This window comes from Citrus clementina, unplaced genomic scaffold, assembly GCF_000493195.1.
Source record: "Citrus clementina cultivar Clemenules unplaced genomic scaffold, Citrus_clementina_v1.0 scaffold_5, whole genome shotgun sequence".
NCBI classification, from domain to species: Eukaryota; Viridiplantae; Streptophyta; class Magnoliopsida; order Sapindales; family Rutaceae; genus Citrus; species Citrus x clementina.
Window position 1 is genome coordinate 15,153,669 of NW_006262201.1, and position 25,335 is coordinate 15,179,003.

The 25,335-nt window shown below is 31.9% G+C and overlaps 2 protein-coding genes across 2 annotated transcripts; one reads left to right on the forward strand and one right to left on the reverse strand.

The window, feature by feature from the left end:
- The first annotated feature begins 14,265 nt into the window (after nucleotides 1–14,265).
- Nucleotides 14,266–19,726, forward strand: LOC18040477 (26S proteasome regulatory subunit 6B homolog). Its single transcript, XM_024184317.1, is given in 7 exon segments — nucleotides 14,266–14,855; nucleotides 15,357–15,587; nucleotides 17,805–17,847; nucleotides 17,850–17,962; nucleotides 18,129–18,281; nucleotides 18,380–18,463; nucleotides 19,290–19,726. Coding segments are annotated over 7 exon segments (1,236 nt in total). The 5' UTR covers nucleotides 14,266–14,378; the 3' UTR covers nucleotides 19,425–19,726.
- Nucleotides 19,727–19,771: 45 nt separating this feature from the next.
- On the reverse strand, nucleotides 19,772–20,464 carry LOC112097963. Its single transcript, XM_024183558.1, has 3 exons — nucleotides 20,116–20,464; nucleotides 19,942–20,006; nucleotides 19,772–19,855 (listed from the first exon to the last, which is right to left on the reverse strand). Exons 1-3 carry the CDS (start codon nucleotides 20,462–20,464, stop codon nucleotides 19,772–19,774), a joined length of 498 nt encoding a protein of 165 aa, XP_024039326.1.
- Between the last annotated feature and the right edge of the window lie 4,871 nt (nucleotides 20,465–25,335).

The window sequence follows — 25,335 nt, forward strand, 5'->3', positions numbered from 1 at the left end:
ATGACAAAATTTGTATCATAAGTTTATATGGTTTAGTGGCTTGCGTTTCAAACATAAAAATTTTGAGTTAGAAGTCTTAGGCATGAGTTGGTGGATTTACAAATTTTAATAAATTTTTTTTAACCTCTGATACTTCAGTATCAATGATTTCTGATGTTTAATTTACTGACACACTAGTATCAATAATTTATGATACTTATTTGTTAAAAGTAAAAAACAATAAAATTTTACACAATTATTGACACTTTTTACAAAGTGTCAGAAAATTAAGTGTCAGTAAATGTCATTTTTGTAGTAGTGAATTCTCTATTCATAATACAATTTAAATGACATAAATCCCCAATAACTTATCCTTCTGACAATCTTTATTATTTAATTAGAGATTTATTTAGAGTCAACATTTATCTCTAACACTTATCTCCTTCTTAGAGTCAAATGACCTTCCGAAGCTTCTAGATTCTTCTTTTTTTAATAACCATGAGTAAAACTTTATTGAGCCTAAATAAGGCTTCCAATAACTGGACCCCAGATTCAATAGCTGGGCTTTTTTAATTAAACTTATCTCTTAAAGATGTGTTTTCTTGTTGTCGTGCTCGGCTGCACCTGTGTTCTCTTTCAGTCGTGCTTATTTAATTTATTCAAGCTTCCAGCAATTGAACTCTCCAACAACCGGACATATCTATTTAAAATCCTATTTTCACTTTTTGATCTTCCACATTTCTTGTTAGAACAACTGCCTCTGTTGCTTTAATTTGATTTATAGAAGCTGAAAAGAGTTAAAATTATTTTTTTTGTATATATACCGCCCATCATTTGTACTTCTCTTATGTACATAACTCATTCTTTTACCTAATTTAGACAACTTGTCTTCATTTCTCTATGGTGAGTGTTTATTACTCTTTTTTCTTGAAATATTTAATTGATTCACAAGCAATGTCTTCAGACTTTGAGGATTATACTCGTCTAACTGAATACATTGTTGAAGATGATGATTACCAATCTATTATAAGTAATTAACTACCACTTGTTGTAAATTTTACTGCCGCTACCTTTCATCCCACCACTTTTATTCCAACTTTGATTGGAGCATTGAAGAAGTGGATAATGAATTACCTAATAGCCCTCCTCTAAGAGCTATCATTGTCCACCCATATTTCTTTACAAATGGTATTAGACTTATGTTTTATCCTTTTCTTAGATACATGCTTAGTCATTTTCAATGTGTTCGTGCCCAACTTAACCCACTTATTTGGTGTGTTATAATTAGCATGTACATTCTTTAAAAACAAATAAACCTTTCCAATCCCACATTCCAGCAATTACAATGGTTTTACTAACTTATAAGCATTCCTAACTTCAACAAAGGTCCTCTCATTATGGGTTGGTTCTATGTATGCACTTGGTTTAAATTTCCCTCGTTTTAGTTGTTTGTATATTTCTTTTCCCACATATTTACCGAAATTCGTGGTCTCCCAAAAAAAAGAAGATTGGAAAAGTTAAAAGCAAAATTCATGGTCTTTAAAAAAGGAGAACAGAAAAATTAAAAGTAAAATTCTTGATCTCATAAAAGAGAGAGCATGAAAGTTAAAGATAAAGTAACACTCCACTTAATATTCATTTTAAAGATGTTTAAAACATTGTACTTTTAATATAAATATGAATTCTAAAGTTAACAAAATTTTCTTACAAAAACTAAGAGTTATACAGAGATTTCGTAGTTTATTTCAAAACTTTTATTATTACATAAAGCTAATTTATTTACTTTTAATTGAAACAAATTTAAGCCCATCATGAAATCCCAAAGTCTGTTATGCCCATATGCACTTCGTCTTGATTAGGACTTGAAGCTAGCTTGCCCTACTCATCGTTACCTGCAAAGTAAGGACTTTATGAGCTAATGCCCAGTAAGATAACACTTGGATGCATGTATAACTTATTATGCATATGGATGATCATATTATGCTTTTGAAAGAAACTTAGAAAATACAAAACAACTTCATTAGGGCCCTAGGTATGTTGCACTACAAGGTTGGCACTTTTGCTCTTTTAAACAATATGCCCTTGGGCCTCATTAGTTGATCTTTTGGGCATTACATATCGTCGTCCCCAAAAGATTTCTTTTTACTTAGCTTTAAGGGTTTGCCCTCCTTAGAAGCTTTGCCACCTGGTAGTACAACCACCTATTTTTCATAAATTCATTTTTTGAAACATCTTCTTCATAATGTAATCTATGATATGCATGTATCCAATGCAACTTATGTCATAACATTTGAAGCTCCTAGATGCATAACAGAATCAACACACTGTTGGGAAAATATGCTCTTTAAAAGCATATATGTTTATTTAATTGTAATAAATAATTTTTCTGATTAATAAAATAAATGAGGTATTTTATTCAAATATCTTAATTGCATTAATATTTTGATTAAATTTCATTTAATCATATTATATGTATTTATGTGATCACCATGTGGATTCACAAAAAACATAAATACAAGTTATCTTATGATTAAATAAATTTAGTTCGCAGTTGATAAATAAAGTTTGGTACTTTATTTAGGTATAAACTGTAATGAATTCATTGAATGATTTGTCTTAATCATATATGAATTTATTGATGTAGTACGACTACATTGAACAAGATCACATATAAGATTTAATTAACTTTATAATAATTATCAGACTTATTAAATCTCATAGGCATTGATTTTACCGTAATCTTAATCTTGAGTTAATTATGATTTCATAATTGTAATTGTTATTCCATTTAAGTTACCAATGGGCACGACACATACTTGTAATCAAGATTACCCGGTATCTTGGTGGGAGCAATTATGAGTATTGGAGTTATATATTAATAATATAGAATTTGTACAACACATCTCTTGATGGGTTTTCGGCACTTGATCAAAGAAATCTCTGGCCAGAGTGTGTCAACATATTTAGTATGTTGAAAATGATCATTAGAGAAAACCAGTAAGAATCAAGGAACAAGATGCAATTAAATTGATTAGACAGTTGAGATATCGATTTAATTAACGATGTGGTACAAAGGATTATGCAGTAAAGAAATCAGTGTGGTATGGGTCGAATTATTATTTGAGTACACTATCCTAGATAGCATACAATTATGGAGGTCAATTTCAATCTTTTAGTGGAGTAGATTTAGAATTAAATAATTAGACAAGTTTAATTATCGGCCTAATTATTGTAGCCACTATTGTATGTACCCATATGATCCCTGAGTTAGCTCATTTAATTGACTGCGCCGCTACTGGATTAATAAGCAAGATAATTAACTATTTAGGTTAAAAGCCTAATATATTATTTAGTGGGAGGCTCCACTATTATGCTTGAGTGTAAGGGGTCTTGTGTTATTTTACAAGGTGGGCCCCTATAACACAAGAACAAGTAACGTGACTTTTTTTTAATTATTTTTTAATTTAAATCAAATGGGATTTAATAGAATTAATAAATAAATAAATATGGAGCCTAGGGTTTCTACTGAATAGAGATATAAAAATGACTTATTTTCTCCCAAAAAAAAGTGAGAGGCCACATTATACAATTCTGAGAAAAAGATTTTTCTCTCTAATTTTGAGAGAAATTTTTCTCCTGCTAGTTGCTTTTAGTGGTGATAAAGGCGCCCACACGTCAAGTACAGATCAAACCTGAGTTATAATCTAGAAGATCAGTGGTGACAGATCGTGATCTAATAGGCGTGGTGGTGACAGATCGTGATCTAACATGAGTGGTGGTGACGGTTCGTGATCTAACAGGAGCCTAAATCACTTCAGCAGAAAAAGTAAAGATTGTTCATCTTCTAAGATTTTCAAGTTACGATTTCTAGATTACGAATTCTTATATATTGTATGAGATCAATCCTAAAAAGTTTCTCATTTAAAAAACTAATTTTTCCCCAACACACACAACACTATTTAAGAACAAGATTCTTTAATATAGGCGACATAGCCGACCATAGTATAACTAAGTATAGTATAAGTATCATAGATTAGGCAGCAGAGCCGACCATAACATAACGAAGTATTTTATATTAGGCGGCAGAGCCGACCATAACATAATTATGTATCATAGCTTAGGCGGCAAAGCCGACCATAACATAACTAAGTATCATTTATTAGGCGGCATAGCCGACCATATAAGAATTTGGATTATAAATAATCACATCATAATAACCATCACAACATAAAAAAATGGTTAAAACTGAAGTTAACTATGAAAATAATTTTGTCCTTACATTGCAGTTGAAATGTTACTCACCTCTTGACCTTTACTTCTCTAGACCTTTCTAAATTAAAAATTTCTCTACTCTTGTTATTATAACTTAGAATATAAGAGAATGAAATTTCTAGGTAGTATTAAAAATGAAAGGTGGTATGGGGGTATTTATAGGATTTCTTAAGGATAATAGATGGCTAGGATTTTGCCACCATAACTCTTGATCAATGGTTGAGATTAACCTTCATAAATACCTTACTAAATTCTAGAATTCTTATCTTTTCTCTACAACTTTCTCTTAGATCATCACTTATGTCATTGCTTATGTCATCATTTCTTATATCATTGCTTATGTCATCTTCACTTAGAATTAAATATCTAAGTAAAGATGAGATTATCCTTCATAAATATCTTACTAAATTCTACAATTCTTAATGATCTCTACAAACTTCTTTTACATCACACTTATGTCATCATTTCTTATGTTATCATTAATTCAATATTTTTATATTATTATTCTTGTTATTATACTTAAGGGAGCTTGTTGGCTTAAAATAAATTCTACTATATTTAAGTGAGAAAATTGTCCCTCACAGATAAATTCATAGTTTGAGAAAAGATTAAAGTATAATTCTTGGTCTCATATAAAGAAGAGCGTGAAAGTTCAAGATAAGTTCTTAATCTTCTAAAAAGAAGAAAAAGAAAAGTTAAAAGTTAAATTTTGATCTCATAAAAAGGAAAATAAGAAAATTTAAAAGTAAAATTTCTGATCTCCTAAAAACGAGAACTAGAAAAATGAGAACAAGAAAAATAAAAGGGGAAATTTCTAGTTTCCTAAAAAGGAGAGTAGGAAAAGTTAATAGTAAAATTCCTAGTCTTCTTAAAAGGAGAGTAGGGAAAGTTAAAACCAAAATTATTGGTCTCATAAAAAAGAGAGCATAAAAATAAAATATAAATTTTTGCTCTCCTAAAAATGTATGAAAAGCTAAAAGCAGAAATCTTGGTCTTATAAAAAGAAGAGCATAAAAGTTAAAGATAAATTCTTGATAATCCTAAAAAGGACAGCAGTAGGATAAGTTAAAAGAAAATTTCCTAAAATTAAACTTGTAGTAAAACATTTTGATACATATATAGGAAAATAAGCACCTTAAAAACTAAAATGGGAAAAGTTTAGACCAGGTGAATATATAGTATCAAACCATAATAGGAGGGCTCTTGTTAAGGTTAGGAATGCTCATATGTCAATAAAACCATTGAAATTGTTAAAATATAGGACCAGAAAGGTTTCTTTGTTCTCAAATAGGTACATACCAATCGTAGCATACTAAAGAGGAAGGCTGAGTTAGACGAGAACAGATGGAAAATGACTAACCATGTATATAAGAAAATGATGAAAGGGAAGTCTAACACCATGTGTAAGGAAATCTAGGTGCACAGTGATAGCTCCCAGAGGAGGATGGCTTAGTCGTCCATCATTTTTTTGCCTTTTCAAGAGAAATTGAGTTGGGTGCACCATAGGAGAGTTGAAGAAATTCAAGCAACATCTGACCCACATGATTATCCATTGATGCTCCAATCATAGTTAGAATAAAAATGTGTGGGATAGAAGCTAGCATGAGTAAAATTTACAACAGGAGGTGGCTGATTACTTATGATAAGCTGGCAATCGTCATCTTCAACAGGATATTGACAATTAGTTGTGCCAGAATAGTCATTAGAGTCTCAAGACATTACTTGCAAATCAACTAAAAGTTTCATGGAAAAAGATGTAATAAATACTCATGACAAAGAAATTAAGACAAGTTATCTAACTTCAAAAAGTTAAAAAAAATGAGTTTTGTACATAAGAGAAGTCTAAAATCCAAATGATGGCCAATATGTATCGAAAAATAAATAATAAATTTATCACTTTTCAGCTTTGATAAATCAACTTTAAAGAGCTAGAGGCAATTGTTATAACAAGAAATGTAGAAAGTCAGAAAATAAAAATAGGATTTTTGTCAAATAAATCCAATTGCCAGATATCTTGGCAATTAGAAATTTGAATAAGTCAAATAAGCACGATTGCAGCTAGGTGAGAACACATAAAAAATGACTAAGTATGTATCTAAGAAAAGGATGAAAACGAAGTCGGACACCATGTATAAAGAAATCTAGGTAAATAGTAACAACTATTGGAGGAGGATGGTTAGGATGTTCATTGTCTTTTTCTTTTTTTAAGAGAAATTATGTTAGGTACACCGTAGAGACTTGGAGAGATTCAAGCGACATCTCGCCCCATGTGAATATCCATTTTATGGATGCACTAGTTAGAGTTGAAATAAAAGTGTGTGAGATGAAAAGTAGTGAGAGTAAAATCTACAACAATAGGTAGGTGATTACTTATGATAGACTGGTAACCATTATCTTCAACAAAGTATTCACAAAAGGTTGAACGAGAATAGTCCTTAGAGTCTGAAGACATTGCTTGCAAATAAGTTAAATATTCCAAGGAAAAATATGTAATAAACACTCACTAAAGAAAAAGGAAGACAAGTTGTCTAAATGATGGCAATATATAGTGTGGGGCTTTTGTCCTAGACTGCAGAAGATCGGGTTGGAGCCATCTTTGTTGAAGCCACCAAACTTCTCATAGAAGGTTTAAATAAATAATTTTACCTCCTTTCAAATTCTGTATATCAACTTTAAAGAGTTAAAAGGTAGTTGTTGTAACAAGAAATGTGAAAAGTCAAAAGGTAAAAATAGAATTTTTGTCAAAAAAAACCCAGTTGCTGAATCCAGTAGTTAGTATCCAATTATTGGAAGCCTCACAGTTATTAAAATAAGAAGAATCTAGAAGTTCCAAAAGCTCAATTTGAGTTTTAAAATGAGATAAGTGTCGAAGATAAATGTTGACTCCAAATAAAACTCTAATTAAGCGATAGAGGTCATCAAAAGGAGTTATTGAGAATTTAAGGGATTTAGGTTATCTAAATTGTAATATAAATAGAGAGTTCTTGATACATAGGAGGGACACAAGCAACTAGCTAAACAAAAACTCTATTATAATCATTATACAATAGTGAAATTATTTTTTCTTTATATATAGACATAAGCTAAGTGCTGAATCACAGAAATTCTTTGTGTCCTGTTTATTATATCGCCTTACTTTTATTTGTTTACTTGACTTGAAATATGCATCAATAGTAATGATGACAAAAATCCCTATAAGGCTTGGGGCCTTCCCAATTCAACGTTTGATGGGGAATGAAAAATTAAAGAAAAATAATTAACATTATGGACTACGAGAACCACAATTTAAAATCCAATTTCTTATTTTTGAAGGGAAATGGATTAGGAGAAATTATTATCCCTGCTAGCCATGGCAATGGGAACCACCTACTGAGGGCTTGCCATTAACAAATTTGCACCCGCAAAAATTTTAAATTACCAAATCTACCTACAATCCACTATGGGTTTTTATCTTTTTAAAAATGTTGGCCGCTGCGGGTTTTAATAATTACCAAACACACCTACAACCCGTAGTGAATTTTTTGTGGGTTTCTTATTTAAATATTAAAAAATAGTTTTATTATAAATAAAAACTTAAATTATATAATTCAAATTATTAATTTATAACAATAGCTTAAAAAATTTACATACAATATGCAATTCTGGATTCTATCAATATAAATAAGAAATCTAAATTTCAACATTAAAACAAATACACAATCTATACTAATGTAACACAAAATATTTTCTATTGTAGGCAAATTATCATCACTAATATCAATTCTTTACACCATCTTTTAATCAATATACAAGTATTATCAAAAATTAAAATTAACAAGTTAATTTTATAAAACTACTATTAACAATTAATTAAACAAATAAAAATCCAACTTTATTAAGCTATGATTAGGTTCAAGTAATTAAAACAAAAAAAAAGAAAATTAATCAAATTAAAGTAAAATATTAATAATATTAAACTTGAAAGTTATAAAATTTCTACTTATTAAAAACTTATTGTATCATCTTTATCAGTTAGGTTTAGGAATTACGAACTTTAACTTACATATATTTATGATTAAGTTTTTTAGTGTAATTTTTATGATCAAAATAAAAAAAATAATTAAAATAAAGAATGTAGGTACCCGAGCTAGTACCTGGCAAATTTTTTTCAAATGCCAAAGTCATTTGCAACCTGCAGCGGGTTAAGTTTGAAATACCAAACCCACTCATAGCCCGCTCGCAACTTGCAAAACTACTCACAGTGGACAAGGTTTGCAGGTAATTTTGCCGTCCCTTATCCCTGTCTCACTTCCATTATTTTAATTTTTATCACATATTTAAAAAAAAATTTGTCGAAACATTTAAAATTGTAATATTGTATGAATGTAATTAGAAAAAAAGTTTCGAATGTTTTTAAATAACTTCAATTTATTTTGTTATTTTTGTTTTTTTAATATGATTTTATACTTTTTACTACAATATAATTTAAGTTTAAAAAGATAAAATTATTATTTATCCCATTGTCTCCTTTTATTAATTATGATGGGGACGAGCCCCTCTCTTCCACTCCCCATAGTCATCCCTAGGAAAATGTATTTATCACTATTTTTAAGTAAATTATCTAAATATCAACAATTATGTTGTAACTTAGAGATTCTATTGTTGTTACGCTAAATGGGAAAAAAAATGTTGTTTGTGTTATAACGTATCCCAAATCCCTTAGGAGTAATATTCTCATTCCAACTTTTCATTATGAACGTAGAGAAACTCTTGGAACTAAAACGATTTGTTTCTAGTTTAAATATTTGTTTTCTTTTCTAGTTTAATAATAATAATAATAATAATAGCATTATTAGGGATCCGCAACTTATTACTAAGGATGGCAAATTGGTCTATCCAAATTGGATATCCATACATCCAATCCAATTGGATTGGATAATATCCATCCAAAGCCTTTTTGGATATGGATATGGATATTTTAAAAAAATATCCAATTAAAAATAGATGGGTATGGATATTTGATGGATATCCAAAATCCAATTAATATCCTATTTGAAATTTAAAAAAATTAAAATCGTAAAACTAAAATGAAAAAAATAAAAACAAATGTCTAGATATCGATTTAGCACCCTAAGATTATCACCAACCGCTCGTCGCTTGCCGGCGCTCTTCCCCGACTCTGACGCCGCTGTCCGGGGGTTCTGTTTAGGTGCGCTGGCGCTGTACCAATGGTTGATTAGCCGTAACTGCAGCTTCTAGCCGTTCTTGAGCGCTTTTCTGCCTCATTCCAGCTGCTGTCGTCTCTGCCGTCATTGTCGCCGCCGTCGTCCGTCCATCCATTCGTTGTCTCCCGCACAAGGTAAGTTTTGATTGCTGAAGCTCATAAGCCATTTAATATATATTTGGCTTTCATTGATCTTATTACCAAATTTATTCTTCGCTTGCCTTTCATGTTCTCTTTTTGTTTGTGGGAGTAGACAAGTAGCATTCAAGTTATAAATCTGTAACGTAGTTACCGGAAATGGATCGTTGATGGATTCATTAATTGAAGATGCATACCCATACCTATTCTGGCTAATAACATTAGTTGCATCTCTCAGAATTTGCTTGCACAAACGCGGAAATTTTCTTTTAAAACATGAAACCAGAGAAAAATGCTTACGATAGAGAACGGGGAGAAAGGGAGAAAAAAATAATAGGATTTTTGGGGAATCTCTTTTGAGTGCAGAGCATATGCAAATAGCTTGCAGTCAGATAAAGAAACAACACCCATTTGGGACTTCGCCATTGCCCACAGGTGACAAAAAGTGTACTCTTTATCTTTCATCTTTCTTCTGGGATCTCTGTTTCACTTTCCAATCTCCCGTTTCATCTCTCATCTTTCCCTATATCAAACCGTAAGGTAGAGTACTGGGCTTGGATGCTCTTAATATATAATAATATTGAGACTAGTTCTAAGTAGTTTCTGAATTATAATAAGATCGGAGAATAAAGCCAACATAAAAAAATTAACATTTCTACAAACAGTAGTGTCAATACTGACATATTATGAATTATTTGATTGTAATAGTGATTTGGCTTCTTAATTTTCTTTGTCGGTACTGCATTATTTCCCATTCAAAAAAGCTTTCAAGTGTTTTACAACATCATCAATCTTTTTCTAACAATATGTCTGCTATATTTCTCATTTATTTGTACTGGATAGTTCTGTAAATTTATGCAAACAGATTATCATCTAATTGATCTCTATATGGTTCATATTAAGCACTACTACTACTTCCAAACAAACGAGCTAGCTAGTTCTGAAAGTTTACTTTTAATTGTCAAATTATTTTCTTAGCACAGTCTACTAAAAAAAGAAACAAAAGAAATAAAAAAGAAGTAGCTTGTTAATGACTGCTCTGTAATGTCTATTTTTCATGTTAATTATGTCTGATTTTGATTTTGATCCTGTTGTTCAATTAAACCCTCAAGCCTCAAGTAATGTTAATGCTGAAAATCCACAAACTCATTCAATTAATGGAGGTACAAAACGAGACTCGGAAGGACAACCTAGAAGCTCATTGAGACAAACATCTAGAGTTTGGGGCCATTTTACAAGGAGAACAATTAATGGAGAAATTAAGGCAGTGTGTAATCATTGTGGCAAAGGTTTTGCTGGACAGCAATCAAGTGGAACTTTGCATTTGTTAAACCATATTGATAGGTGTCCCAAACGGATACAAGAATTAGCTCCAGCTCCAGCTTCTAGCCCTAGTCAAGCATCTAAGGTCTACAAGAAAAAAGATGATGAAACTTCAACAATTTCAGCATTTGATTCCACTGCATTTGATAAAGTACTTGCTAGACAGAAAATAGTAAGAATGATAAACCATCTGTTAAGTGGAACTTCGCATTTGTTAAACCATATTGATAGGTGTCCCAAACGGATACAAGAATCAGCTCCAGCTCCAGCTTCTAGCCCTAGTCAAGCATCTAAGATCTACAAGAAAAAAGATGATGAAACTTCAACAATTTCAGCATTTGATTCCACTGCATTTGATAAAGCACTTGCTAGAAAAAAAATAGCAAGAATGATAAATCATTTGTTAAGTGGAACTTCGCATTTGTTAAACCATATTGATAGGTGTCCCAAACGGATACAAGAATCAGCTCCAGCTCCAGCTTCTAGCCCTAGTCAAGCATCTAAGATCTACAAGAAAAAAGATGATGAAACTTCAACAATTTCAGCATTTGATTCCACTGCATTTGATAAAGCACTTGCTAGAAAAAAAATAGCAAGAATGATAAATCATTTGTTAAGTGGAACTTCGCATTTGTTAAACCATATTGATAGGTGTCCCAAACGGATACAAGAATCAGCTCCAGCTCCAGCTTCTAGCCCTAGTCAAGCATCTAAGATCTACAAGAAAAAAGATGATGAAACTTCAACAATTTCAGCATTTGATTCCACTGCATTTGATAAAGAACTTGCTAGACAGAAAATAGCAAGAATGATAATCATGCATGAGCTTCCTTTGAGATTTGTTGAGTATGAAGGGTTTAGGGATTTGATGAGTTTTGTTCAGCCTTTGCTTGGTAAAATTTGCAGGAACACTGTGAAAAGAGAAGTTTTTAAGCTGTTTGAATTTGAAAAGGCTAAGACAATGGCTTTGTTGGAGGATATTACTAGTAAAGTTTCCATTACTATGGATATGTGGACATCTAGCAATCAAAAAAAGGGATATATGGTCGTGAGAGCGCATTTTATTGACAATTCGTGGACTCTACGGAATCAGATCTTAAGGTACCAGTTTAAAAGTTTAATAAATTTATTTATATTTTATTATATGTACTTTATTTTATTTATTCTTCTAGCGGTAATTTGTTTTATTTTTTATGAATTGTGTAGATTTATATATGTGCCTTCTCCACATACTGTTGAAGCACTTTCTAATGAGTTGGCTAAGTGTCTATTGGATTGGAATGTAGATCGAAGGTTATCTACAATAACCATTGATATTTGTTCTACTAATGATGTTATGATTCTGCTTTTGTTGGCTAAGTTTCCTCCCGATTCATTCTTATTAAATGGAAAATTGTTGCATGTGAGATGTTATGCTCACATTTTAAATTTAATTGTTAAGGATGGGTTAGATACGATAGGAGATGGGATTGAAAAAGTTAGAAACATTGTTAATTACTGGACATCATCACCTAAAAGTATAGAGTTATTTGAAGATACGGCTAATCGCCAATTGAAGTTAAATTGTTCTAAGAGTTTAGTGCTTGATTGTAAAACTAGGTGGAATTCGACATATTTAATGCTTGAAGTTGCTTTGATTTATAAAGATGTTTTTACTCGTTTGAAACATCGTGATAACCAATATAAGCACTTGCCTACTGAAGTGGAGTGGGAGTTGGCGAGAGTAGTATGTGAGCATTTGAAACCCTTCTATACTATGACTGAGATGTTTTCTGGCACTAAATACCCAATAGCTAACTTATTTTTTCCAATAATTTGTGAAATTAGATTATCATCGAATGCTTGGCTTAATTCTTCATGTGATATGATAAAAAAATATGGTGAAAAGTATGTTAGAAAAGTTTGGAAAATATTGGGATGAAATCCATGTTGTGATGGTTGTTGCTGTTGTATTGGATCCTATATACAAAATGGTTCTAGTGGATTATTTCTTTCCTCAAATTTATGGTAGTGATGAATCAACTCATATTGATAGAATCCGTACTCTCTGGTCTGACTTATATTCAAAATATATAAAAAAAAAAAAAAGAGTATGGTTGGATCGAATTTGGCTGAAGGATTTGGTGAGTCTAGTGTTGTTTGTAATTCTAGTTCTAGTTCGGTTGTGATGGGCATGTGGGATGTGCAAAAATTTAATGCATTCAAAAACCAATATATTCATAAACGAGTTAAGTCGAAGTTAGATACTTACTTGGAAGAAGAGGATAAGACTACTCCAGACTTCGATATTTTAATGTGGTGGAAGGTGAATAGAAGTAGATATCTGATATTTTCTGAGATTACTAGAGATTTGCTGGATGTTCCGGTCTCTATAGTTGCTTCCGAATCTGCTTTTAGTGCGGGAGGTCGATGTTTAAGCCCACATCGTAATAGACTTCATCCGAGTATAGTAGAGGCCTTAATGTGTACTCATAATTGGATATGGACTCAATTAAAAGGTATCGAATTCAGCTCACTTCTGCACTTATTTGATTTTGATAGTATTTGTTTTCTTTATATTTTACAAGTTTTTTTTTAAATTAGGTGAGATTCCTAAAGATAAGGTGATGAATGGGGAAGAAATAAATAGAGAAATGATTGATAATGATGATGAAGAAGAGACCCAACCATGTTCTGAATAGTGTTTATTTTATTTTTTATTTTTTTTGTATGTGCTTGATGCTGATTGTGATGTTCAATTATGAATGATCATGGTCCTAAATAATACAAATTATTTAGTTGTTTAATGTTTTGCTTTAATTTGCAGATTAATGATGATGATCTAGTTGGAGATTAATGATGTGTTAGAAGATTGGAGATTAATGATGCGTTAGAAGAATGAACTTTTTGTATTTAATTTTAAATTAATTTTTAATTTCATATTATAATTTTTTTTAATTGATAGTTTTGATATTTGTTATGTTTATTATTTTTTATTTGACATTAGAACCTAATACTAATTTTAACTATTCTATATTATTATTTTTATTTTATTTTTTATTATTTTTTATATAATAAAAATTAAATATCCATGAATATCCATATCTATATAGATAAAATCCATATCCATATCTAATATTAAATATTAGATATAAATATAAATATATTCATCATGAATAATTATGAATTTGTATTTGGATGGATATTATCCATCTATAATTGGATATTTATCATCCACGGCCCAACTGCAAATTGGACCCGAATTCAAGTCAGAGCCGAAAGGCCCAACCCAAATTGGATCAAATTCAAGTCGGTTTTCCCTTCGATAGAGTATTCGAATCTTAAGTAATCTATATTTAACGACGTCATATATAAAAGGGGCTCGGTTCCTTTATTAAGAAAAAAAAAATTTTGACAATCATCAATCGACCAATCCTTCGTTACAATTTCTTGCTGGTCACTCCAAATTCCTCTCAACAAAACAATGGCAGCCTCAGCGATGGTTCTAGACCCGAAGCCAGTATCGGAGCCACCACCGTCAACAAGATCCGATCTGACGGAGCAATGGTCGGACGAAGACGACCTCTACAGCCGACTTAAATCCCTGCAACGGCAGCTCGAGTTCATCGACATCCAAGAAGAGTACGTCAAAGACGAGCAAAAGAACTTGAAGCGTGAACTGCTACGCGCCCAGGAGGAGGTGAAGCGGATCCAATCGGTGCCGTTGGTAATCGGACAGTTCATGGAGATGGTGGACCAGAATAACGGCATCGTGGGGTCCACCACCGGCTCTAACTACTACGTCAGGATTCTTAGCACTATTAATCGGGAGTTGTTGAAACCGTCCGCTTCCGTCGCTCTCCACCGTCACTCTAACGCCCTTGTTGACGTTCTTCCGCCGGAAGCCGATTCCAGTATTTCTCTTCTAAGCCAGTCCGAGAAGCCCGACGTTACTTATAATGTTAGTTATATAAATCCTTTTGTTTTATTTAAAACTTCAATTTTTTTTCCTTTTACTTGCTTCTTCTGCTAGGGTTTGGTTTTTAGTACTAGGGCTAGGGGTAATTGTGTATGTTTAGTTAGTTTCGAAGTAACTGAACTAAATTAGGGCAACAGTGTCTTAAATATTTCTTGCTTGAACTAACATTGCAATTGCTGCGGTCTGGGCTAATTCTGCAAGGTTATTTGGGTTTAAGTAACTGAAGAGAAAATTACTTGTGTTTTTCATGTTTGGATTGAATTTTCCTGAATTATTGCTTGTTTTTATTGTAGTTAAATGTATAGTTGAATTTTTTTTTTGGTTTCTTCGGTTGGGTGAATTCACTTAGTTTTCAAATAATTGAAGAAAAAATTAGGGGCAAGAATAAACTTGAAGAGGAAAAAATGGGTCTTGGTGCATTTCTCTTGTTTTTGGGGATTCAATTCTTGTAGCTAATGTTTGGACTGAACTTTATTGTGCTAGGATATTGGAGGATGTGATATTCAAAAGCAGGAAATTCGTGAGGCTGTGGAGTTACCGCTGACTCACCATGAGCTATACAAGCAAATTGGTATAGATCCTCCACGTGGTGTTTTACTTTATGGTCCTCCTGGAACTGGTAAAACTATGCTTGCGAAGGCTGTTGCCAATCATACAACTGCAGCATTCATTAGAGTTGTTGGCTCTGAGTTTGTTCAGAAGTACCTGGGTGAGGTATGGTTGAAACATAAGCAAATATTCTAGTTTCACATTATAATTTCTATTCATATGCTATTGCTGGATAACTACATAAATTATGCTATTGATAGAAAGTAGTATTACTCCCTGGGGAAGGTGATCAGGAGAAGTATACTTATAGAGATAGTTGAGCTGTGACTAATGCTTCACTATTTTGGCAATCTGACTGGAGAGTTTTATATCAAGTTGCGTAGTTTAAGTGAACGTTTTCATTTTGCTGGCTTTTTTTGTTGTCTGTTTCTAGAGAAAGTGATGTCTATGCTTGAAATATGCAATTATTATAACTAATTTACTTCCTTTACAGTATTTCTAACCAAATTCCTTTTCCAATGATTTTCCGCCACACCTGTTTTATGAGTCATACTTATTATACTTTTTTTTCTGGTGATGCCATATGTTCATGCAAATAATCTAGAGAAAGTGATGTCTATGCTCGAAATATGCAATTATTGTAACTAATTTACTTTCTTTACAGTATTTCTAACCAAATTCCTTTTACAGTGATTTTCTGCTACACCTGTTTTATGAGTCATACTCATTATACATTTTTTTCTGGTGATGCCATATGCTCATGCAAATAATCTGTTTATTTTTGTTTCAACTACAAACCTTGTTGCCATACTCTATTTGAACCACAATCATAGCTTGTTTTCTCTCATTTGTGAGCCATAATTGACTAGGGGTGTTTGCGGATTGGATATCAATCCATATCCGATCAATGATTTTGCGGATTGTAAATTTTCAATCCAATCCAATCCAATCAAATCCACAGATTGGAGAATTCAATCCAAATCTAATCCATACATCTGTGGATCGGATGCGGATTTGACCAAATCCATATCCAATCCACTATTTTGCGGAGTGGTTTGCTGATTAAAAAATTTAATTATGTTCATTCTACGAACTAATTAAGTAAAAAATCTAATATAAAAATAATTTTACTACCGATTAAATTCAAAATTGAATAAGATTTAATAAATTAAGTGTTTAAATAAAGTTAGAATAATACATTCAAAGTCTCGAAATATAACACAGTGAAAAGAAAGAATCTCATTTGTTTAAATCAGTACATGAAAATTAACTAAAATTATAAAAATCAACTAAAATTAATTGTTTAGAAAGGTATATTTGTTTATTTAATTATTCAGTTATCTAATTATGTATTATATATTATTATCGTATAATACATGTATAGTTTTAATGTAACTACATTTTAACTTATTTATTTATTAATAAGTAGTAACACCACATTTACAAGTTTTATTTTTTAATTAAATAAATATATATTTTTAATTTTTTTGTCGTAAATCCTTATCCAATTCACCGATTGTAGATTTTAAAATTTTCAATCCAATCCAATCCACCAATCCGCAGAGCGGATTTTTACAGATCAGATTTTTGCGGATTAGACGGATTGGATTCTGAACACCCTTCAGCACTTCTTCTGCACTGCTGGTTACCAGGCTATAAGATGGGCTTCTTTTTTTTTTTTTTTTTTTTGCTATGTGTAAAGATTGCCGTGTAAAGATTGATTTGTCATTAAAGTTTCTGTATAGGGGCTAAATATTTGATATGAAGGGTGGGATGTCCTGCTATTGCGTCTCTATATATGACTTGATTATTGGGCCTGTAAAATGTGTGGATGCAAAATCTTAAAGCCTACTTTTAGTTGATGATTTGGGATCCCTTTGTCTCTTTGGGAAGAATATCCAGTATTTTAAACTGACTTTAGGGTATTAAAAATTTTCTTATGATGTCATTTGATGAGTTCTTTGGGGTGGCCTTGAGTAATTGGAATATGATTCTGAAGTATTCTTTTCATGTTGCATTATTCTTATTGTAATCAGGAACCTCTGTTGAGTTGCTTTTGTAAGTATTAGAGTGATAGCCAATGGTCTTGATGTATCACATTTATGGTTTAAGCAACAAATAATCTGAAGGCCATCTTTCGTGATTTGTCCTCGTGTTTGCATGTGCTTTATCTTTCCATTTTCTTTCTCTTTCATATATATTTTGTATATCTGGTAATTTTGAGTTTAAGTTGTGTGAATGTTTCAATCTGAATGGATTTTGTTAAACAGGAAGTTGGTTTTTGGTTAATAAAGTAAATGTTACAATATGATTTGGTGATTTTTTCTATTGTTTTATATCTGTTTGATCTGGCACTAATTGCCTAATAATTTTTGGGTTAAGGGTCCACGAATGGTTCGGGATGTTTTTCGTCTTGCTAAAGAGAATGCCCTGCTATTATTTTTATTGATGAGGTAGATGCTATAGCTACAGCTAGGTTTGATGCTCAAACTGGAGCTGATAGAGAAGTTCAACGAATCCTTATGGAACTCCTCAATCAGGTATGGCTTACTATCTCCTGAAATTCAATCAACTAGTTTTGTTGATATTTTTGGATATTTATTTCTATAGAGATTATTATTTTAGGTTTGCAGTAAAGAAATCAGGAAATGCTATGAAAGTTGTTTATCTTTCTAACTATGTTGTTTTGATTAAATGCAATTCTAGATGGACGGATTTGATCAGACTGTAAATGTTAAGGTCATCATGGCAACAAATCGGGCTGACACATTGGACCCTGCACTTCTCCGTCCTGGAAGGCTTGACCGAAAAATTGAATTTCCTTTGCCTGATAGACGACAAAAGAGGCTCGTTTTTCAGGTGGCTTTTGTATGCATTCCCATTTGTAATGTCTTTCTTTGTCATGAATGGCTCTCAGAAGTCTAATCCATTTTATGCCATGGCCTGGTTTTGCCCAGGTTTGCACGGCAAAGATGAACTTAAGCGATGAGGTAGACTTGGAGGATTATGTTTCCCGTCCGGATAAAATCAGTGCTGCTGAGGTCAGTTGATTTTTTACTTCTTTGTACATATTTGTTTCAAAAACTTAAGTTATTATAGTTGTCACTTTGTGTCATAAAGCACTGGAACTTTGAACATTTAACATGGTTCTTCTTTCGGCCATTCCTCTCTTGTCACGTAGATGTACTGTTTTGAATCTAATGGGATGGAGTAGTAAAAGCTGTATAACCTCTTGAAAGTAAAAATTCAAGAATAGAATACAAATTTGAAAGAAGTATAAGCTAGTAGAAGTGTAGAACATTGCCTTCAAAAGCTCTCTTTCCAGCCATTTGAAGGAGGTTGCTGACCGCACGAAAGCCTTTCATTTCGTTTTAGTTCATTTAGCAGGAAAAGCTCTTTTGTCATTTTGTTCATCCTTGCATTAAAGTTTATTAGTTTTCCGACAAGAGGCAGTTTGGTCAGGGATGCAGGGTAATTGACTTCCTTTTACCGTGTATGTACTTCTTTAGCACTGCAGATGTTAGGAGGCTGAAGATTCTAAAGGATTATGATATTAAAACTAAAACAATTTTACCGCAGATGTGATGTTGCTAATAAAAATTATGTAAAGTGTACTTCATGAATCTCATTGACTTGCATACGGATGATCTATGCTTTGAATTGGCTGGTGGGTTAACTTTTTGCCCTTCTAATGAAGGAGAGAGAGCAGGGGAAGGTGATTTTTGGTGTGTTGTATGGGATTGGTGTAAAATTTAGGTCATTTATGCTTAATTTATGATTTAAGATTTGTTCACATCATAAATTATTTAATTTCTTTGCTTATATTTGGGATTGTTAGTTAATCTTCTTGGTGTTCTTTGACGACAGATTGCAGCCATCTGCCAAGAGGCAGGAATGCATGCTGTGCGCAAGAACAGGTATGTCATACTCCCCAAGGACTTTGAAAAGGGTTATCGGACCAATGTGAAGAAGCCCGACACCGACTTCGAATTTTACAAGTGAAGAGGGCTAGAAGAGTTTATGAAGATCACTTTGATAATGTTTGTCAGATTGTCTCGCTCACTATGAACATCGTTGCCATTGGTCATGCATCGCCACAACTTGTGATATGGCTTTATTAGACTTCATTGAGCATTATATTCCAGCTTAAGTTAGAGTAGCGTTAAAAATCAGAAAAATCTGAATTAATGGTTTGATTTATGTCTGATTTTGCGCCATATTATGACTTTGAATTAATATTTTTACGAGGCCTAGTGTGCACAAGTACGTTTGTATTTTTTAAATTTTATTATTATTTTTGGGCTTCATTATATGCATATTCAATTTACCACATATAGACGTCAAGTATTTCATTTTGTATTATCAAATGGCAGCCTTCTAGTGTCCCCCGCATTGGTTTTTGATCCTTGGATTCGGTCGAGGGCTAAAAATGGCTGTCCAAACACGAACAAAAATTAAATGATGAGATTCATAAAAGTTTGTGTACAAGTGCATGGTCAATTGGGTTATTTTTACATACCTCCCCTGAGGTTTCACCTAATATCAGTTTAATAAAAAGTATCTCTGTATTTTTACATCCCTCTCCTGCAGTTAGTATAAAGTTATGTATATCATCAGTACGCTAAAATCGTAAAAGTTCATTTAAAATTCGTTTTAATCGTATCAAGTGGCATCATAATCAAAGTCGATAAACCACCAACCATGGCTGCACTCACTCCCTGAAATGCCATCACAGTTTTTGAATCCGGCCTAATCATCATCATATCACCCTCACGGTCACCATATTTCCTGCGCAAGAAACACCCAACTCCACCCCAAACAAGCCTTTGAGCAACGGAATAAGACGCCCACCAAACTGCATTTGATGGTGCATTTGTCAAGATTGAAATCCCGAAACCCATATACAATCCTCTAACCCCATCATTTCTAACAATCTTCCTAAACATATCAACCCCATTTACGTATCTAGCATCGGCCCCATTAGCCACCATAAGCCTCTGAGTCACAACATCAACTGGGGTCCAGACAAGCTGAGCAGCCATGGCAGCACTCAATCCACCAACAGCACTAGCGACCGTCGCCGCCGCAGTAAACCCTAAGTCACTAACAGCAAAGCTGCCAACATTAGTTAAATAAAATTAATTTATTTGCTTTGATTACGATTAACAGATGCAGATCTTTGTGAAAACTTTGACCGGCAAGACCATCACTCTCGAGGTGGAGAGCTCCGACACGATCGACAATGTCAAGGTTAAGATCCAGGACAAGGAAGGGATTCCACTGGACCACCAGCGGCTGATCTTCGTCGGAAAGCTCATCTTTTCATAAACTTTAGGAAAAGACCCCATCACCATCATCGTGACCATCTGCTTCCCTCCTTGTTTGTTCTTCCTTCATTTTCTTTTTATTTCTTCTTCGTGGAACCGATCTTATTTTCTTCTTTTCTCACTGGTGCAGGTTGTTGTTGGCAGAGGGACGAATTGTGTTTATTTGCTTTTAGAATTGGCTAATTTAATTGATATAAATTATTTTGGTTGTGCCGCGGACATAAATTGAAGTTTAGTCGACAGTGCTTTCATAGCAACATTTGGTGCTGTTGTTATGGATACCAAGCTAAAGTTAGATGACGTTGGACATGTTATGAGGTTTAGTTTTTTCGAATTGATTTTTTATTTGAATTTTTGGGGAAAAATATCAAAAATGGAAAGCTTGATTTTAAGAAAACAAGGATGTGGTTTTGTTGGTGAGGTGGTACAGGGGATTTGAGTTTTTGTTGGATGAAAGAAGACTGTCAACCTTGAAAGGGTATTTTCGTCCTCTTGTTAGTCCACTAACGGTCAACTGACGGAAATACTAACTGCAGGGGAGGGATGTAAAAATATGGAGATACTTTCTATTAAACTGATATTATGTGAAACCTCAAGGGAGGTATGTAAAAATAACCCATGGTCAATTAGCTTATCCCTTTGTGGTCATGTAGGGAAATGGTTCATTTATCTTACATCATGTATATTATAGCCATAACAAATTTTATGATTTTGTTACTATGTCCAATTTTTATTATTTTGTTACAATGTTCAATGTGATCATTGCCCTTCCAAGTTTTGGGTTACAAGACACAAGTCCGTACATGGAATGAAGCTTTTGGAACTGTAAAGAGAACTTGTGGAGGGTGCAGCAAATTTGTAATGGTAGAGATTTTGATACAAGCTAGTGTCTCATTTTCAGTCGAAGATGGTGACAAGAAGTGTGTGTGTGTGTGTGTCTATATATATAATGGAGTAAAGAACTTTTTTTAAAAAAAGGTCAAAATTCGTTTGTTAGGAAGTAGGAGAAATGTTGGTATCGTTATCAAGAAGAATAAGAATTAGGATTTATGCATGCGTGATGTGATGCGATTGAAAGATTCTGATGGCTCTGATGAACAACTTATAAGTTGGACAAAGAATGTCTGTCAGGTAGCAGCCCGCTATCTTTGTCGCTTGCCTTGTATTTTTCTTAATTCTTTTCAGACGTTTTAATCTCTATGTTAATTCTGTAATTGGCGAGTCCTTGTGCTTGATTAGTTAAAAAAAATACTATATTCATCTCTATAAAAGGACAAAAGGACGGGGTGGCAGATATATTGAGCCTGACAAGCCTCTTTCTCCATCAATACTTTTTCTTTTATTTTAGGAAAATTGAAATAAATATGCAAAATTAGTTGTAATTTTTATTTACTATTCTTTGTCGAAATGGAGGTGTTTATCTATGTATTTAATATAAATTAAACATCACACTAGCCCTTTTTAATAAGATTCAAATTTGATTCCAAGAGCTAGTTCTTCTGCTATCGCAACAAACCAAACTATTAATTTGGAGCAAGAACTAGAAAATGTTAATTCACATTTACCAACTCAAAATTCACAATCAATGATGTATATATTATGCCCTTTTTCTATAATCATCTAGAAAAATGCAAAAGCAATTTTAGTAATAAAATAAAGGTAAATGATTCATCAAGTTATTGGAAAATTTCTTAGTACGTTGATAAAATTAGAGTGATGCTAATTAAAGCACCTCAATAATATCTTGATTATACCTTTTTTCTGAATAATGCACAACTTATTCACTCATCCAGTGCATCTGGCTAGCTTCATATAATTATCAAGCATGCATATTCTCTAAATCATGTAATAAATAAATTAAGACACTATTTACTTTATGGGAGTCACTTAGTTAGCTGGGAGTGTACTGTGTATACGTGGTTACCTAAATTCGAATAACAATGGAGGACAAGAGTTGCTGTTTGGTAGGTGAGATTTTGATTCATCCAAATTTAAAAAATAAAAATTAATACAGTATTCTTATTTTTTTTTAAATTAGGTGGGACTGCTTGAAACTACTAAAATACTGTCTATACCAATTAGTCCACTACACTGACTATAGAATTTTAAAATTTCAAAATTTTAACTTTTACTCTATTCACCTATTTAAATACCGAAAAATATCCTTATAAACTAAAGTCAAAGAAATTTGTGGACAAATTTTTTTTTTCTCTTCTCTCGCTTTCTCTCTCTAGTTTTTGTACAATTACTTGCACCTCTCTTCCTCAGTTGTCAATAAAAAAATACACAATTAAAATAAAACTTGGGCTTTATTTTAACAAACTAAGATCCCATCAATGTAAGAATAGCGAGAAGTAACGATTAAGCTTAGCAATCGAAATGTTATAACTCACGTTCGTTGATAAAATTAAATTTATTTCAATTGAATATTTGCTATTAGGGTTATTATCATTTTAGTACTTTAAAAATTGTTAAATATCAAATGACTATAACAAATATTGTCTCCTATCATTTTTCTACTATATCTTTATAAAAATATCATTTTACTATTTTTTCGTTACAACAAATATCATTTTACTACTTTTCCGTTACAATCGTTAGTTGACCCGTTAGTTGATCAGTTAGTTGACTAATAAAATATCAATTTTACCCTTCATGGTTAAAAAAAAAAGACAAATTTATAATCCATATATCATAATTCCAGCAAAAAGAATTATGTTGATATTATATATCCATTTTAATAAATATATTACAAATTTATTTTGTAAATAAGTTTCAAGTATTTATTTTTTAATCATGAAGGGTGAAATTAGTATTTTGTTAGTTAACTAACGGTTATAGCAGAAAAGTAGTAAAATGATATTTTTATAAAAATATAGTGAGAAAATGACAGGAGACAATACTTATTGTAGTCATTTAATATTTGGTAATTTTTGAAGCAGTGAAATGATAATAACCCTTTGCTATTATGTAGACTTGCTACTTGTGGCAAGAACATTACCAGTTTATAAATACGAAGAGAATAAAATGGAGAAATTATTTCAGCAATCGTCATCATCTATTTAACTCTTATTATTAAAATTCTAAGTTTTATAGCTAGAATCATATAACGATGATTGATATTGAATAAATTTAGGGTTTTAAGATAGAAAAATTATTGACTCCGAGTATGGATGACTAATATTATTTATTTCTTAACTTATAATATCTAGTAAGGGGAGTGTTAGAATCGATTGCCCACTGACTTAGTCGCTGACTTCTTCTACTGACACAACGTGCCTTATTTTTTAGTTTGTGTGTAATTTTTAAGGACTCTTAAGTAACTTACAACCACACACATAAACAATACGTGATCCATGCAATGTGGTTAAAATTAATGTTGAAATATTAATAACTTTTAGTTTTGTTATACTATTATTATCTTTATGTATAGTAAAGATACCACAATATCCTTATCTCCTTCTCGCCAAGTTTTCTCTTCTTCTTGTTCTCCTGCCACTGCAACTTCCCTTTCTTCTTCTTCAATTTCTTTTCTTTCTTTTCTCCTTTAATGAAAGCTTGAAAAAAAGAGACATAGGTAAAAAAAAAAAAGAGTTTAAAAACAAGACACAGGGAAAAAAAAAGTTTAAAAGCAGAGTCTTCTTAAAAAAAAGTAAAATAAATAACAAAATATTCCTTTTGCTTGAAAGATTACCGTCTCTCCACTTGTCCGACTTCAGATTTGATACGATATTTTGTTTTGGGTGTGTAGTAGGATCTACATGATTTAGATAATTTTTTTTATTTATTTTTAAAATAAAATATTTTTTAAAATTTTATTAAGAAAAGTATTTATTTTTAAATTTTTTTCCTCTTTGTCTCTTTTTTCCAAGCTTTTATTAAAGAAGAAAAGAAAACAAAGAAATTGAAGAAGAAGAGAAGCAATTTGCAGTGGCAAGAGAACGAGAAGGAGAGAGAAAAAAAAATTGAAGAGAGAGAGGACAAGGATATTGTGGTAAATTCACATACATAAAAATAATAATATTAAAATAAAACTAAAAGATATTAATATTTTAACATTAATTTACAATTACACAGAAATTAAAAAAAGACGTGGCAGCAAAGGAAATGGCGACCGTCGCTAGCACACCTCTTGCGATAAATTACTTAATAAGTTTTATAGTAATAAAAAAATTGTTAATAAATGATTGTAAAAATAATTCTAATGGATTTAAAAAAATCCCACCCTTTTAAATTTTGGTCACTTAAAAATATAAAATATGTAACCGCCGTATATTATCCTTATGTATGGTAAAGATATTTGTTTTATTATTATTATATTTATTTTTAATTCCACTATCAAATATGTGGATCCATGGCCTTCCATGCCCTTGACCTAATTTAATTCAAAAGTCAAAACTGTTGTTGTAAAATTTGAGTAATCCTTTTCACACCCCTTTAATTTCCTTATAACACCCATTCCTATAATCATAGTTTTATTATTACTTAAAATTACATAACATGACGAATACAATTCTAATTAAACTAGAATGTCTATACAAATCATAAACTCCTAACTATTTTTTAATCCTAATATATAATATAAT

Bases quoted from the DNA above. Each gene is read 5' to 3' on its own strand.
- LOC112097963 (XM_024183558.1), bottom strand. From the start codon at position 20,464: ATGGCTGCTCAGCTTGTCTGGACCCCAGTTGATGTTGTGACTCAGAGG. The intron at 20,007-20,115 runs GTTTATCGACTT...TACTAACTGCAG, and splicing joins GAGTGCAGCCATGGTTGGTG to GAGAGGGATGTAAAAATACA. The intron at 19,856-19,941 runs GTATGTAAAAAT...GTGTTTGGACAG, and splicing joins TAGGTGAAACCTCAGGGGAG to CCATTTTTAGCCCTCGACCG.